This window comes from Mesitornis unicolor, unplaced genomic scaffold (genome assembly GCF_000695765.1).
Source record: "Mesitornis unicolor isolate BGI_N332 unplaced genomic scaffold, ASM69576v1 scaffold6264, whole genome shotgun sequence".
Taxonomy (NCBI): domain Eukaryota; kingdom Metazoa; phylum Chordata; class Aves; order Mesitornithiformes; family Mesitornithidae; genus Mesitornis; species Mesitornis unicolor.
In genome coordinates this window covers 42,501-58,923 of record NW_010180692.1, presented here as the reverse complement: position 1 = coordinate 58,923, position 16,423 = coordinate 42,501, and the positions used below count along the sequence as shown (strand labels likewise).

Below are 16,423 nucleotides of genomic sequence, written 5' to 3'. Positions count from 1 at the left end.
GTTCACCAGGCAAGGAGGGGAGCTCTGTGTGGACACGGCTCTGCATGTGCCACCAGGCTCCTCTCTCGAGCAATTCTTGCTCCAAAGCCTTTTGCAGAAGGAAAATGTAAACTCTCAGTATGTGAGAAACTCTCATACAACTGACGTCTGCTTTCTCAAGGAGAATCCAAAGAGGTGTTTGGAAGAACCCCTCTGATAATGCCCGTTTTTTATACTGCACTTAAATTACACGAGTAGAAAAGTTATGCTTATTAATAGTTTAATGTATGAAGGAAACATCCAGATTTCTGAATATGAAGGTACATATCTCACATTAATTTAAGTCTACATAAAGTAGAGCCTCTATACTGACATATTGAAATTTACTTTCTGCTTAGCCATTTGTTATGTAAACAATTGTACATTTATTTGCCATTCTAAAACTTCAGGATCAAGCTAAATTTCTGTGTTTGCTCAGAAGCAGTTTACAGTACTAAAACCAACCAGCCAAAGAACAGCTTCAACAGAAAGTTATGTCAAAAAAAAAAAAAAAGAAGAGGAAAGGAAAGAATAAAGGCTAACTAAGTTGAAACGTATGATGGTGGGGAATGGGCGGTCACAATGTTCACAGAAAAAGGTCAGTTAGTAAGTTCTTCTGCAAAAAGCCTACACACTTCAGTCAAGCACATCAGTAGAATGATCTGGGAGCACATAAACTGTTTCTGCCGTTTGTGTCTTCCTCTGCAAAAAAGGAATCCCAGGCGCTAGCACGTTGATCCCACTCAGCCAAGTTGGTTCATATGCACGCTGTTCATGTGAGGTGTCCAGGTTCCAGTCCACACCTGCAAGAGAGACCCGGTCAACACCGTGCTCGGGGGCTGCTCAGAACAGCTCACAAGGCCAAGTTACACTGCAGTGCAGTGCAGTTTTCACTGCACCAAAGTAAAGCCCGGCATCAGACAACGCAGCAACCATCAAACCACCCCAGTTACTCTCATCACTTGTTTTACTCTGCTGTAACTCAGGCAAGAAGAGAGGGAACTGGGGTTTTCATCTTTCTGCCCGTAGCTGTTAACCTTGGCCACAGGTCCCACCTTCCTCTTCCTTTCTACTTATTTTTAAGCTTTCCACAGGAAAAAGCACCTCTCCTTAGACCCAGGAAAACAAGGACACCCTCCAAAGACGCCAGGTCTGCTGTCAACGACAGTTAACAGGACTCTGTAGATCTGCAAAGTTATTTACAAGGACAGCACCTGAACACTTGCAGCTTCCAGAGCAGGAGACTGCCTTTCCTCTTCACCTTCAGCAAGTTTGGGCAACCAAGAACTTGGTTTCTGGCACTTCAGCTATAAACCCCCAATGCATAACAGCACCCTCAGCTCTGGAGAAACCCAAGGATAACAAAGTAAAGCCTTCTCTGGGGGACAAACTTCTCATGAAATCAGGAGTTGCCCCACAACGACCAGCTCTTCCTCTGCACACCTACGAGCTGGCAGCTGTCCTGTGCAGCCTGGACCATTCCCAAGCAAATCAAGTCCCAAAATATCTTTATTCAGTAACAGTGTAAACGAAACTCACTGTGCAATTAAACACAAACACAGGATACAGCATAACAGGAGCTATGGATGCTCCATGATAACATTAGTGGCTGGCTTGAGTAGGAATAAGAGGTTTAGGAGCACATAATCCCTGTACCTAAGTTATCCCTTTACACCTAATGCTGGTTTTTCCCCTTTTTGGGAAGGGAAGGCTTACGCAACAGCAAATAAATGGCTTTTCCCAAAGGAAATCGATTGTGTGTTCCCAAATGCAGAACTGCACAGACAGAAATCACAGTCATTTAGAGTAAAATATACAGCGTAAGACTCCTGTATCTAGACTGGCTACAATGCCACCAAAAAGGTGATCTGCAGCAATTAACCAGATTAAATAGGCAGCTTCTCTGAGGTGCACTGGATCTTATCTTCACCACCCTGCTTCTTACCTTAAAACGGAACAGTGAATATAAAAATTGCGAGATTACCGTCTGAGGGCCGTTGTTTTCTGTGGAATTTGAAACCATCTTTATCAGTGAGTTCCACGATGGGTCAGCAGCATGAGGCCCATTAAATATAGGGCCTCCAGTACCATCTGTGATGGGGGCTACGGGAGGAATCATTGCGTTCCCATACACAGAAAAAGGCATACCCTGAAGGGGAGGAAACAGCACGGATCAGTATTCATCCACAAATATTGCTACTACTGCATGGACACCATGACAGAAGGGGATTCATGCTAAGGAAATTCTGTCTTAAAGCAGTAATGAAACGCCTCAATTTAGGAAAAAATTTGCTATGCATCCTTACTGCATCACAGACAAGGGGTTTTTTATTAGTTCAATGCTTCTGCAGCACGCTGGGGACTACTTAGTGCTAGAGGTTATGCGTATTCAACTGCACGGGGAACGGTGTCTCTCTGCTGTTCACCTGCCTCGTGCACCGACAGGGAAACGGAGCCCAGGAAGGTCCTTACCCCCACTTTGGGGAAGTCCATGTATCCTGCAGGAACGGGCTGATGGAATGTACCGGAAGGCGTCACGATTCCCGTGCTGTCTCTCTCCATGGCTTGGTGCGAGAACACCCCTGGGTCAGACATGGGCCTGTGCATCATGTGGCTCCCCATCCCGCTGTGACACCAGTCCACTTTATCTGACAACACAGATGACACACACCGCTCGCTAACCATCCCCTCGCCAGCCAAAAACCCCCGCAGGTCCCACCTGACACCATCTCACGATTCCCTCCCCCCTCATTCCAAGCAAACAACACACCAAATAAAAAAACCAACCCCCCCAAAACCAACTTGAAACAAATTCAGCTGCCTCCTATAAACTGCATCCAAGACTCCTGAAGCATTTGCTGAGACAAGCTGTCCCATCAGTAACGTAAGTTTTCGGTTAATTCTGAAATACTCAGTTTATGTGACTACAGGAGAGCCAAGAGACTTGTGTCAGTGAAACGGAAAGAGAACTGGCGAGAACAAGGAAGACACGCGTTGAACATAACCAATTCAGAAAAATAAACCGCATGGTTGTCATCACAAAAAGCTCAGTTTGGGCTGTGAATTAAAGTATTAACTCTTCTGTACTAGATCATCTGTTTACCAACAGAGGGAAAATACAGAGTTACCTTGAGACTCCTGCATTTCCCCTCCTGTTCTATCAAGTGATCCTCACTCAGTTCATCCCTGGAAAACCTGTGGGTTTATTTTCCCTGTTGTTCCTTGCTTGAGTAACCAATCTTCCCACTCAGGGTGTTTCAGAACCCTGATGTTTCCTGAGACCTTGCTAAAGCACAACGAAGCGGATGGAGGGCAAACTCGAGTCCCTGCTGTGACTGCTGCAGAAAAAGCACTCCTGCATCCTGAGGCACTCACTCCTGCATCATCCCTCAGCTCCAGAGGCAGGTTAGGAAAGCACAATATTGGGGTTAACTGCAAAGGCAGGGACACCCATCAACGCTGCGTACCTTGATTGCCACCTATACCTTCGAAGGACCAGATGCCGCTGTGTCCCACTGGAGCTGCCAAGTTGCTCCCGATAACAGATGGGGTCGAAGTTCCAGTTTGTCTAATGCGTGCAGAGCGTTCAGTCCCAATGGGAACAGGAACTTTTCTGTCCTGAGAAACGTTACTGGGTTTTTCTGATCCCAAGGACACTGCTGAAGGGGTGGGAGATGGTGCTCTTACTCCAGAAGACACCGACTGAGCGGGAGATTCTGCAAGAAAAGCAATGAGGACACTTCCTAATAGCAGCCAGATCCTCTCCAGTCACCACAGACCCATCCTTTCATGGCCAGCCACGCATCAAACAAGTGACAGTGGGGTTTGATAAAGCCAGATCCATACAGCAAACACTTCCAGACTACTTTAACAGTTTGTTTCATATCACAGACATTCCTCATTACTTTAGACTCTTAGGTAAAATGATTATCGTGCCCTACCAGCCCAGCTGCTGGCCACACACTGCTGACCGGTCACCACAGAGGGGTCAGAACCCCAGCTCAGCGTTACCGTGTATCAGCAACAGAGGATTTGAGGATTACCACCACAAGCAGAGCTGCAATAAGCCCGTGGTGGTGTTGGGTTGGGTTTTTCGGGTTTTAATCCTGATTTGTTCTCTGTGGGGTATTTTTTTGCTTCTTTAGCCACTAAGAAAACCAGACTAGAGAGCAGAACCTCCATAGCAAAACTTTATCTCAAAAATGTGATTGTATAAAGGTTTAAAACACATCAAAAGCCCTGAAGTTACACCTAACCCAAACCAGGCAAGCCCACTTAAACCAGGCAGTACCTGAGGCCACTTGGGTTATACAACAGCTCTCACCTTGCTCCCCCTGACCAGAACTCACCATTTGATGCTGATGAACATGGAGGCAACAAACTAAGCGGGGAAAAATGCTGTCTGTTGAAGTTAGCAGCCGCAGGCGCTCCGCCAAGAGGCGTCCCAGGCGCGTAGATCTGACCTCCCGAAAGGTTGGAGGCGAAGTTACCCAGGTGTGTAGAAGACGGTGTTACAGAAGCGTAGGGTGAATCCATACTGACAATACCTGCCAGAGAAATCGGCACAAGTGACTCCATGCACACAAGGCCTGTGAAGAGCTGTCCCATATCGTGGAAATAACACAGAAAACTTGGCCAATAGGGTTTTTTTGGTTTTGTTACCGTCTTCCAAAGAGAACCGGGACTCTCAAGCTGCACGCTCTGTATGTGGCAGTTGGGCTGTATACATAAGAATCATTCCTGACTTATGTTCTTATGCAGGTACCTTGAATGCAAACAAGTTAAGGGAACAAAACACACGTTCCGATGTAACTGGACCTCAGAGAAGTGACTAAGCAATTTATTAACCTGTAATTTAGGTTTCACAGATTTAGGAAGTATGATTTTGTACCAGGAAGAGTGGAAATACTACTAAGGATTTGAAGACTTTCTCCATTCCTTGTTTATTTAACATCTTTACGCACCATGATCAACACTGAGGTGTTTTTTCCAACCCAGGGACACATCTTCACTTGTGTTACAAAATGGTATTTTATCAAGGCCCAGTTCTTGAAGAGCAACTCACCTTAGCCAGGGTATTCAAAACACAAGGATTACAACTCCCCTCATACTCTCCTCATTGAAGCAGGGAAAGAAACATTTCGAAGCCTTTAAAAAGTTTCCAAAACCACTCAGGAAGCCTGCTACCACCCAACTGCTGTGCCACTTCTTCTCTCATCCTCGCAGTCTAAGGACAAGCAGCACATTATCCCACACTAGGAGAGTCATGAACTGGTGGTGGGGAAGGGAGACGGAAACACCAGTCAAGTGGTTTGTACGATCTCGGCCACCACAGGAGAACGTGGCACGGCAAAAAACACCTCAGCTCGACTTTTATCAAGTTCATCACCTGCAAAATAGTTACTGGATTTGAAAAGTGCCACTTCAAAAGGAGGATGGACTCCACTTGGCTTCCAGAAACAACAACAAACTCTACCTCAGCGCCCTTTCCTTGCAGGCCAGATGGCGCTTTGCTACAATGACCACAAAAACCGAGGCAGAAACCATCAGGTGGGCAGAATGAAAACACGCAGCGCTTATCAGTTAAATGTATTAAGGCATAAACGCAAAACACAGGCTTACCTGAGGGACTTGGAGCTGGCCTCTGTAACGGTGGCCTAAAACCTGGGGCTTTGGAAGTATCAGACTGATGTAAAGGATCTGAATTTGGCAAAAACGAAGACTTTCCTGACAGCATGGACTCTGGCGTTGTCTGCGACGAAACGACGGACCCCCCCCAGAAGGCATGAGCAGACGTGGGGCTGTTCTCGAACAGCGTGCTGAAGGGCCCGAACGGCAAGGTGGCGCTGAAGTTGTTACCCATGGGCTTGCTTGCTGGGTGGGCCGAATTCTGAGAAGCACTTTGTGTACTTAAGGTAGAAGGAAGCTGCACCGCAGAAGGAACGCTGTTGGGCCGTTTGATGTGATTAGCGTTGAGGACCGCGGCAGGCGAGTTCTGCACGGGAGCTGGGTTCTTATGGACGCCGCCGGTCGCGTGGACAGGGGGTCTGATGGCCGGGGTCTCCATCTTCGCCGCGGGCTGGGAAGACCCCACTGACGTCTGAGACATGGGGTAGGTCATCGGGGCGCTCGTCGGCCCCGCCGCGGGAGCGGATGAGCTCGGCGCCGCTAAATTGGGAGGCACAACCATTCGAGGATCTGGCGTGGGAACCTGAGGTTGCTGAAGAGGGGGTCTCGCCTCTTGCGGAGGAGCTCCCGGGGGCTGCTGATGAGCAGGGTGCACGGACGAGCTGCCGGCGCCAGAACTGGGCTGCCTACCGCTGGTCGAGCCGCTCGCGTCCGCCGCCCGCGGAGGACCCACGAAGGCGCACCTTTATTGGGAGAGGTCGCCGCGCAGTCGGAAGGGCTGTTTCTGGAAACGCCCGCCGGCTGCGCGGGAGGAGAAGGAGATGACGGGGAAGATGCGGGGTAGTGTTCTTTGGCAGTAGGAATTGGATACGTGGCGTTCGTAGGCGCTGTGCTCGTGTTACTGGCCGTGGTCGTCACCGTGGTCGTCGTGGCGTTCGAGGTCTTCACAACCGTGACGAAGAGCTGTCTTCTGACCGAGGGCGAGCTGGGGCTGCCGTTTGCAGAAGAACCAGGCACAGTAGAAGCCACCGAGCTCGTCGTCGCTGTCGGACTGGTTGTCAAAGAGCTTGCCGAATTCACCTGAGAACCGCCGCTGTTCTGACTGTTATGGCGAGGCACCACGTGAGGTTTGGGCGAGTTGGTGGCTCTTGCAGGGCTCAACGGCCGAACAGGAAACGGACCCCACGTGGACTGGGCTGGTGGGAAGGTACCTCCGAAGTGCGTCATGGGCAACCGAGGCGGACGGATTTGCTGGAAAGTCTGAGCAGCGAGTAAAGCGTGTGCAAACTGCGGAGGAGGATATGCTAATGGGAGAGAAACTTGGAAGCCAGGCCGCACATTATTCACTGGGTTCTTAATGGTTTTGTGAGTGGATGCTGAAGAAATTGCAGGCACGGTGAGCGCGGAGGCAGTCTGAGATGTTGAAGAAGCTACGGTGGTCACTTTGATGCCCATGAGAGAGCTGTTAGCAGCTGTAGTGGCGGCAGGCGTCGACGACCCTATTTTGGAGTTTGCAGCTGAACTTTTCAAGCGGTTCTTTGGAATAAGTTCATCGATCTCCTTATCCGGATCCTTAATCAGAGCGTTGATCAACTGTGTGGCCTGTCTTGTGGATTCCGTGCCACCCCTACGGAACAGAGGGGAAAAGGAAATTGCACCTAAAGCGTTCACACACATCGCAGCAATGACCCACCCTGTCTTCTGTCATGCTCACACAGAGAATCAGCTCTGTCTGCAAGCTGAGATTGGCACATTCGTGCTGCTGACAGCTATTTAAGAAGCTCAAGTCGAAAAGTCTAACTTCCCCAAAACCCCTAACAGTTAAAAGTTTCCTCCCTCAACAGGCCTATATATCCAGACACGTCTAAACGCAGAGTCCTGCACTTACATCTCTGCTTTATCTCACAGCTCTTTTCATACAAAGTTGATGGTAGCGGTCAGCGGTTTTTCTTGGCTTCCCCACCTCAAAGAACTGTCTCAAAGCCACCTCGCAAGGGACGACGAGGCCAAGCCTTTCAGTTTTGTACACAGAAGCGTGTTTCATAATGAAAAATCTTCACAGGAACGAGCAAATCCAGCAGCCTGCTTCCCTTGTCATTACTCTGCTATTGCTTACCGTATTGTTATTATTCTATCTCCAGTTTTGTCCTTCTGTTTGTCGATGTCTATGTGCGCTCCCGTGCACTCGCGTATGGCGTTGATGTTGCATCCTCCTCTGCCAATGACTCTGGAAATTACGGTTGACGGAACAGAAACCTTCTTGGATCTACACAAAAAGGAAACCAAGTGAGCTGGGGAACACTTCAACGGGCTGGCAGTCAAAACATCTTTACGAAGGCTCAACTTAAGGAGCAGCAGTTTGGGGAAGTTTATCAGTTCTACTAGAAAACAACACATGCAGCAATCCCAGACATCAACAAGGGGCACTTGGGGAGTGTTTTGCTTACCTTCTCACAACTTCCTTCCAGCCTTCTTCCCTCTTCTGACCACGCTTGGGACTCGCAATGGTGAGTTTTCCGTTTGGAGAAGAAAGGGGAGAAGGACCAGATTTTGTGCAAGTAGACAAGGAGTTACTTGTCACTTCACTGATAACTTCAGACAACCTGGAAGAGAGGTCAGATGCTGTCACTGCGCAGTCACAAAAAGCCAGAAGGTTGACTTGCATTTGGCTTATTCTTCAGCACCAACCCTTTTTCTCTTTTAACACAAAAGCATCGTATTATTATAAGAAGTTGCTTAAATTGTAAGACTCGCAACTCAAAATACCCCAATAATTCTCTAATTCCAGATCCACAGCAATGGTTCTGGCTTCACGACCTACCACTTAGTTCAGGTTCTTACTGCAACAAGGTTTACACTCCTTAGACACACCACAGCAAGGGATTTAACAACACACGCCCACGAAGACAAGGGTGCCCCATTCACACGTAGGGCAACCACCACCTCAAAACGGCAACTTACTTGATGGATGATTTGCCAGTAGCTGCTTTCCTCTCGTCCTTGGGACAAGTGACAAGGACCGACGGTTGCTTCTTGTTGCTCTGCGTGTTAGGAACGGCGGTGGAAGAATGATTGTCGCTCTTGTGGCTGCTGTTGCTATTGCTGCTCTCGTCGCTACAGCTGGAAATCCGCATGTTGTCGCTGTCACCGCTCTCGCTGGTGCTGCTGCTCTTCGACTCCCCGTTCACTTTCTCTGGCTGGCTATAGGAAATTGGGAGCTGATCATCAAACAGAATCTGGACGTTATCGGGGGTCACTTTGTTTTTCCTGTTTTTTCTTTTGGAGCTCGTCGTGGTGATCGTGTTATTCCTCTTCCCATGGGAGCCTGCTAAAGTTGTCCAGGTTGCAGAGATACCGATGGTGGTTGTAGTGGTGGCACTCGGAGGCTCCGTTGGGACCTCGGGATCATCTGATGGGAGAGTGAAACACGGTACTGGTTTAGCTGGCTTGAGGAACCATGCAGTTTTATTTCCCAAATCAGACCTGTCCTACCAAATCACTCATTGGTAGCTTCACAAGGCTCCAAGAAACAGGTGGATCTCTGTAAAACTGTTGCTTATGTCACACCGTGGGGCCTCTCCCCTTGTTTATGCTAAGTCACAGAGTTTCCTTCTGCTCTGGGAAAAAATGCAGCAGCAATTGAACAAATATGAAATTGGATTCAGGCACAGAAAGAGAGACACAAGCAATCAGGGGGCATAAACAAGGAAAAAAAGGTCTTCCCTTTCATTCAGCGTATCAGAGAAACATCAGTGAAAGCCATTTCTCAGCACACTGGATGAAGCTCACTGTCACAAGACACAAAAAAGCCAGGTTTCAATGGATAAGATGACATCGTTGCCATTTTTTCAGCTCATCCTTACTATGATTCAGTTCGTGAGCTAAAAACCCAAATATAACTGACCCGGTTTTAAGTAGCGGGACCTGGGAGAAAAACCCCAGGGCAACAGCATCCCCCGGCGAGGCGAGCCCACGGCTCTCCCTGAGGCTGCTGTCAGCAGTTCCACGCCACAGCACAGCACCAGGGGAGCCATCGTGCTGATTTACGGGCTTTACAGAGCAGCCAAACAAAAGGAAAGCTCAGCAGGACATAAGAAAGGCTGTGTTCAGATTCTGACAAGAAAAGCCATTTTTCATACTGACAATGCAATCAAGGCCGTGTTTCCAAAATAAGGCAAATATTTTCAATCACCTTCAGCTTTTAGCTTCTCTTTCTCCTGAGCTGCTTGAAGTTCAAAATTCTCCTTATTTTTTGCCTCTATTTCTTCTAGTTTTCGTCTCTGTTCTTCTTTTTTCTTTCTCCTTTTCTCCTTTCTCTTCTCTCTTTTGGCAGCCAAAGCCAGCCTCCTGCTTTCTTCTCTGAGCTAGAAGTCAAGCACGTGGAACAGCATTACAAGATGTCCCATGCGTTTCAAGAAATGGAAATGCTTTATTTCCTAGGAAGCTGAATCTGCATTTCAGACAAAACATTTATGAAATGGAAGCTACAATTCTTAGGATACGCATTCTCACGTATTCACTTCTTCCAAACAGACTGCTCATTCGTGTTAACAGGAGGCAGATGCAGAAACAGCACAGACACCACACAAACTTCAGTCAGAGTTTCCCAAGGTGTATTTTCAGGATCCTGTGCATAACCTTTGAGTCTCAGCAGCACAGCCTGAGCAATGCTCGTCTCCCTTACGAAGGTTAGAACATGAAATGGTTTCACCTAGCTTGGATATAAACCCTGTGCTCGTTTGATGCTACACTTGTACCTCCATCTTTCCATTGCATTTCTGCTATTGCTGACTCATCTAATTTAAACTCTGCTTTTACCTTGAGAGCTTGGACTACATGATTCTTGTAGTCCCTTCCAACCCGGGATTCTATGATTCTACTACAGTACTATGGGTTCTAGTAACATTATTAGCATATTTTTTAATATATAAGACACAAAGCAGGGTTTAGACCTGAAATCCATACCTATATGACTGCAAAACACCCATCTATAACACACTTGACTAAAAACTCTACTCAGAAATCCTCTTTTTGGTACACTACTATTCCAAAGAAGAAACAGTTACATTAAAGAGTTTCTTGATGCAATTTCCCTGAAGAACAGTCAAAAAGTAAAGCCCAACGTTTACCTGAACACCCCGATGCTGAGCTCTAGACACTGCAATTACAACAACTACACATACTCCTGTACTTCAATATCTACTTTCACCTTCAGTACATGGTATGTACTTGCACTTTCCTCTTGAAGGAAAGTGAAGTTGAGAGTTTTATCCGTTAAGTACTCCCAGCTCCAAGCTCTTTCAAACTTGCCTTCTCCAGGTCCAGCTCCTCTAGGAGGATGCTTGCGTTTTTGTTGGCTTCGGCAGCCTGGCGATCTTTGGCTTGAACAATCGACTCCATACACAGGTGGCACTTCTTCAGCATCTCCTGAAATGAGAAAGTACATCAACACTGCTGGAACGAGTAACGCTGCGTGTGTTTGAATACAGCCACAGGTGTGAGGTGCAGTCAGTAACCTGTGTCTCACTGTGCTACAAACTCTACAAAGACAGATCACAATCTGTGCTCGTTATCAGGACAAAAATGTTTATGAATTAAAGGGAAAGGGTCTGAAAAGAGAAACAGCAACAAAAGTAAGTTACCAATCTAGCATTAGCACTTCTTCAGCCTCAACACTCAAATTGCACAGAGGATCAGAAGCCTTATGCCCGTATTTCTGCACCAGTTGCTGCTCTTGTTTCTCTTACTACAAAATAGTTTTTGACCTGCTCATCCGGACTGAAGATACGACTGAACTTGCACAGGGAAGAGCAGCAGTCCACTTGCTATGCTATAAGAAACTGCTTTACCCTCTCAAGCATCATTATCTTCTGCGTAGTACAAACCTTTTCAATAAGATCATGAATCTCCATCCTCAGCTCACACACTCTTAGCAGAGGTTCATTCTGTTACCTCCACCCTACTGCAAAAGCAGTCCTAAATGTCGTACAAAGTTACACACAGGGAGGAACGCAGAGCAGAGTGAGATAAGGAGTGGGATAAGGACTTGAAAATAGGCACAGACAATAAATATCACCACCTTCACTACTACTCTCACATCACTGAAGCGTTCAAAGTTACTGTGGCTGCGTGCTCCCATTTTTTCCAATGCTTTTTCTGAGAACTCCGATGGGACCCAATTTGGCTGCAATCTGGCGTGCCAGAACGCTCAAGACCATTTGTAACAGCTGCTCTAAAGCGGTGTCACAGCACTGCTCCTTCTCTAATATCTTCTCTTACAATCTCACCTTATCAGTAATGGTTGCTATGTATCTCATGCATTCCGAGTCCGATGGAAACTGGTTTACTTCTTTCACTAGGTAGCGCACCACTTTGACGTGACCCTGGAAAAGGAATTGGATGGATGTCGTTTTGTACCAGGGCAGCTGCTTCTGGTTTGCCAAGAAACCCTTTAGTTCAAGCACGCGTTGCAGAACATTCGTTTTAAGCACCTTCACGTGCTGCTCTCAACACATTCGTTTTAAAAATTAAAACTATTACCACTTCCTCGCTAGTGAGGCACGTTTCTTTACATTTATTATGAAAGAAAACACAAGAAATTACCTGTTGGCAGACTGCCCTGGCTCCAGCCATGCTTCCACGTACTTCTTTTCTTTTGGTAGTTTTCTAATGCCCATTTACAGTTGCAGGCTCCTACCACTGTCTGCAGTTTCTCAAGTACCGCAGCACTTGAACTACGCTCCCTTGCAAGCAGCCATTATGTCCAGAGTCAAACTGGACTAAAATGCACTTATTTTTTGCTAAAGTGCTTGTTGTCTCTTCCTAAGAAACCAATCCAGTTTCCCTGCAGGTCTATCACATATTCTTGTCACCCCACACAAGTACACTGCAATTTTCACCTCCCAGATCCATGACAATCAGCCTCAGTAAGAGCTTATGAAGCAAATTCCTGCTAGAATTTAACACAGATATTAGACAGGTGACACACAAACCCATTTTTGAAGATTCAATTCAACACTAAAATTAGTTCATATATTTTTAAACATGCATCTGTCAGCTACATCTTATTTATTATAACGGCGTAAGGATGATCGAGACACCGCTACGGCCGAAGCTGCAGTTCACAGCCTACCTTTCGAAAGGCTGCCATCAGGGGAGTTATTTTCCTGTTATCAGCAGCATCCACGTCAGCCCCAGCCTGCACGAGCAGTTGGACCACATCCAGGTGCCCTCCATTCGCCGCCAGCCACAGTGGAGTATTCCCCTTCTTGTTGCGCACATCGATGTGAGCTCCTCTGCAAAACAAACGCCTTCGGTCAAAACGCCGCACCGGGTCCGTTTGATGTGTCAGCTGGACATGCAACACCAAAACCATGGGGTAAAACTCAACACCCATTTGTACATTAAATGTGCGTTCACAGAGTTGCCAAAAGTAGATTTTGGGGTTTTTTTTCTGATGCTATCAAGATGCTTCTGTTGTTCTGATGCTCAACTCAGCCTAAAAGCACTTTTACTACTCTAAATCATGCTGTTTGTCAGCTGTCTGAAGCTCCTCTACCTCATTAGCTCCCATCCATCAGCACACTCTATTCTTCATTAGCTTACCAAGAAGAACTTGCAGCACTTGAAGGGCAAGCCAACAATCCGTGCTACTACTCAGAAAACAAGATATCCAACAGCTACTCAGAAACATAATTACACCAAATGCGCACTGTGATTCATCTCTTAAAAATTAAGAAATCATTAAGAAGTATGTTTTGTGCGCGTCTTCTGTTCTTTAAAGATTTCACCAGCTAAAACAGCGATGTGTCATGATTCCAAGTACCATGTATGTGAACCTTACAATAGACTGTTTATTTCTAACACTCGCAATGCAGTGAGACAGGAAAAACACCGTCCATTTGGACAAAGCAAGCACTCTAACATTGAGGACAACTTTGATCCCTTGTGATAAATAAAAATAGATCGCTAGTAACCTTTTCCATTCCCATGTAGTGTCTATTGGGAAGAATTATTGCACGTTGGGAATGACTTGGTGTGAGTAGGGCCACGTTCCAGATGTTTCTCCTCAAGCACAGTACCTGCTAATGAGCAGCTCACAGAACTTGTAGTGCCCCTTGTCTGCTGCAATGGTTAAAGCTGTGTCTCTGGAGGAAGGGACCGGAGGAGCATTCACATCGGCACCTTTGTCCAGCAGAACTCTGCCCACTTCTGCGTACCCCCCAGAGGCTGCTTCCATCAGCGGTGTGAGACCAGTCTAGGACACACGAGCAGGGAAAACAACAAGTTATTCAGGGATGGGGAGTATTTTTATTACAGAACAGGATGGCACATCTGTGGCAGGTCTCTCTTTTTCTCCCTCTCGATATTGTAGCCATTTTTCTAGGGAACAGCCTCCCTTGCAGTTTCAAGAGCTGGGGTCAACCAAAAGGCTCTCAAGCACACACAGCCCCTTTCATTTCTGCATCAGCACTGTGATATAAGCAGCTGGCCAGACAGGAGAAAACAGACCACGAGCATACGGTTGGACTCAATGACCTTTACTTAAAGGTCTTTTCCAACCCAGGTCGAGATACCAGCTATATTTTGAATACTTTTTTTTTTCCCCACTCTTTAATTAAGGCTTCAGAAGAAACACTTAAGTATTGATGCACTGTATAACCTTCAAAATACTAGCCCTTAAGAGCAGCCGTTATGTTTCTTTACAATATATGGTCTTTCTCTAGATGGCTTCAGAAAAAGATGAGCTGTCCCCAGCAGCCATGACCTTCTCTAGCTCGGTTCACTTGCACAGAAGGCAAGACAGGCAGATGGACACAGCAGTCCTGGCTTGCAAGCGTCTCTTTTTGGAGACCTGTTCAGCCACTCGCTCCTTACCTTGGCTCTGTGCTCCACGTTAGCTTTTCTGTCGAGCAGCAGGCTGACCACTTCAGTCCTGCCTTGGAAACAGGCCAGAGTCAGGGCCGTGTTCCTGTTGGTCTCGATCTGGGCATTTATGTCAGAGCCCATGTCCAGCAACAGCTTGACAGCAGCCGTGTGCCCGTTCATGGCTGCCAGCATCAAGGGAGAAATGCCCAACTTGCTACCAGTTCTGGAAGCAGAAAGAACAATTAACGTCTTTCAATAATAATCACATTTCTGAAGTGACTTTAACAAAACCAGTGAAGGCAGAGGATTTATCCAAGGCCAAAAATCAGCTACACTGCAACTGCTAGTGAAGCCACAAAAGGTTCTTCACTGTAGCAGTGCTTAGGAACACTTCTGCTTACAGATACTACTGCATTAGTTGCTGTAAATTTTAAGGCATCTCTTATGGGGAGCATAACTTGTGTTTAGACTTTTCGTTTGGAAGTTAAAAGAGCATTAGAAAAGCATAGTCAAAACCTTTCATTTCTAACTCAAGGGGTAAGAAGCCCAATACGAATGTGGTCCACGTAGCTGTCAATAAATCCTTCTGGAAAGGGCAAAATCCCAAAAGACTACGAAACCCAGGAGAGAAGAGGTGAGAAGGGAACTTGCCTGGAGTTGATTTCTGCCCCAGCATTCAGCAGAATCTTGATGATGTTCACGTAGCCACCAGAAGCAGCGAGGCTCAAAGGTGTGTAATCAGAGACGTTCCTGTGCTCCTTGTTTGCCCCTCGAGCTAGCAGCAGCTCCACCACCTGCAGCGGTTCAAGAAATAACACCTGCTTTCCTCCCAAACTTACAAACGGCTCTGAAGCCTAAATACATCATTGACATCTTCCCTCAGTAAGACAGCGATTTTACTCAGTCGCTTCCCAACACTCCTCACCTCCACGAACAGATGAGGCTGCAACCACTTCCCAAAGGCACTGTAAAACTTCCTTCAAAAATGGATCGTGATCACCTACAAGCACGCTTAAAACATTCATAACTGATTGTGTAACGGAATTTTATTCTTCTTTGCCATTTTTAAGACTGCCAAAACCAGAGATTCAGTTTGAATGCAGTATACAGAGCAGTCTTGCTTTTTATCCTCTCCTGTTTTAACACTCAGGTCACTGTCACATTAAAAACTTATCCTCAAACCAAAGCTGTGGAGCAAACACAAAGCAGCTGCATGTTTTATCTGACACTCTGGTTACACCACTACATCGTACTGCGTGTAGACCGTATGTGCAAATCTCATGCAGGAGCCACTGGAAAAATTAAAAGTTACATCCCTTGTTGGTTGTCTCTGTACACAAAAGCAACCGAAGTACTTCTTATGTTATCCCTTCCTTATACATTCGTTTACAACCCAAAACATTCACAGCCTCACATATTCTACAGGAAGCTGACATTCTGTGATGTTTCAGTTGCTCCCCTTTCAGCTTTAAAGTGTAAAACGTGTTTAGATTAGACCCGGATGGCTGAAGCCAAGGGCTTTTCACCCACACTATTTTGTCCTGCAAGCACAGGACAGCCATCCTGCCACCTACACAAACTGGGGCGGGACAGCATCCCTGCATCATCCCCGCTGCCCAAAACCCAGCGTCTGCCAATCTGCTTTTCCAAAAAACATGACAGAAAACATGATGTGCTCCTCCAAGAAATGCTGCTTGAGGAACACGGGCCACTCCAATCTCAAACTGCCCCTTGCTGAATGGGGCTGCTGGCCACAAAGGCTGCTAGGAGGGACTTCCTGAAAACTGGGCCTTTCCCTTCACCAGAGAGCACCTGATGGTCACTGCAGCTATTGCCCCCACAGGCTGAAATCTTCCCAGTGGCACTCCAAGCAGGCCAGAAGGGCTGCACGTTCTCAGTAAGGTTTTGT

At 46.8% G+C, this 16,423-nt stretch overlaps 1 protein-coding gene across 1 annotated transcript in view; it reads right to left on the bottom strand.

Annotated features, from left to right (window-relative positions):
- Positions 1-242: 242 nt before the first annotated feature.
- The window catches only part of LOC104539582 (ankyrin repeat domain-containing protein 17-like), a gene marked incomplete at its 5' end in the record, with an annotated part of 41,399 nt that continues 25,218 nt past the window's right edge, over positions 243-16,423 (bottom strand). The window contains 17 exon segments of the mRNA XM_010183152.1: positions 243-821; positions 2,003-2,167; positions 2,491-2,666; positions 3,486-3,734; positions 4,368-4,565; positions 5,641-6,381; positions 6,384-7,273; positions 7,763-7,912; positions 8,094-8,249; positions 8,608-9,055; positions 9,839-10,010; positions 10,957-11,073; positions 11,934-12,029; positions 12,779-12,941; positions 13,728-13,903; positions 14,524-14,737; positions 15,166-15,308. Coding sequence (XP_010181454.1) covers positions 762-821; positions 2,003-2,167; positions 2,491-2,666; positions 3,486-3,734; positions 4,368-4,565; positions 5,641-6,381; positions 6,384-7,273; positions 7,763-7,912; positions 8,094-8,249; positions 8,608-9,055; positions 9,839-10,010; positions 10,957-11,073; positions 11,934-12,029; positions 12,779-12,941; positions 13,728-13,903; positions 14,524-14,737; positions 15,166-15,308 — 4,314 coding nt within the window.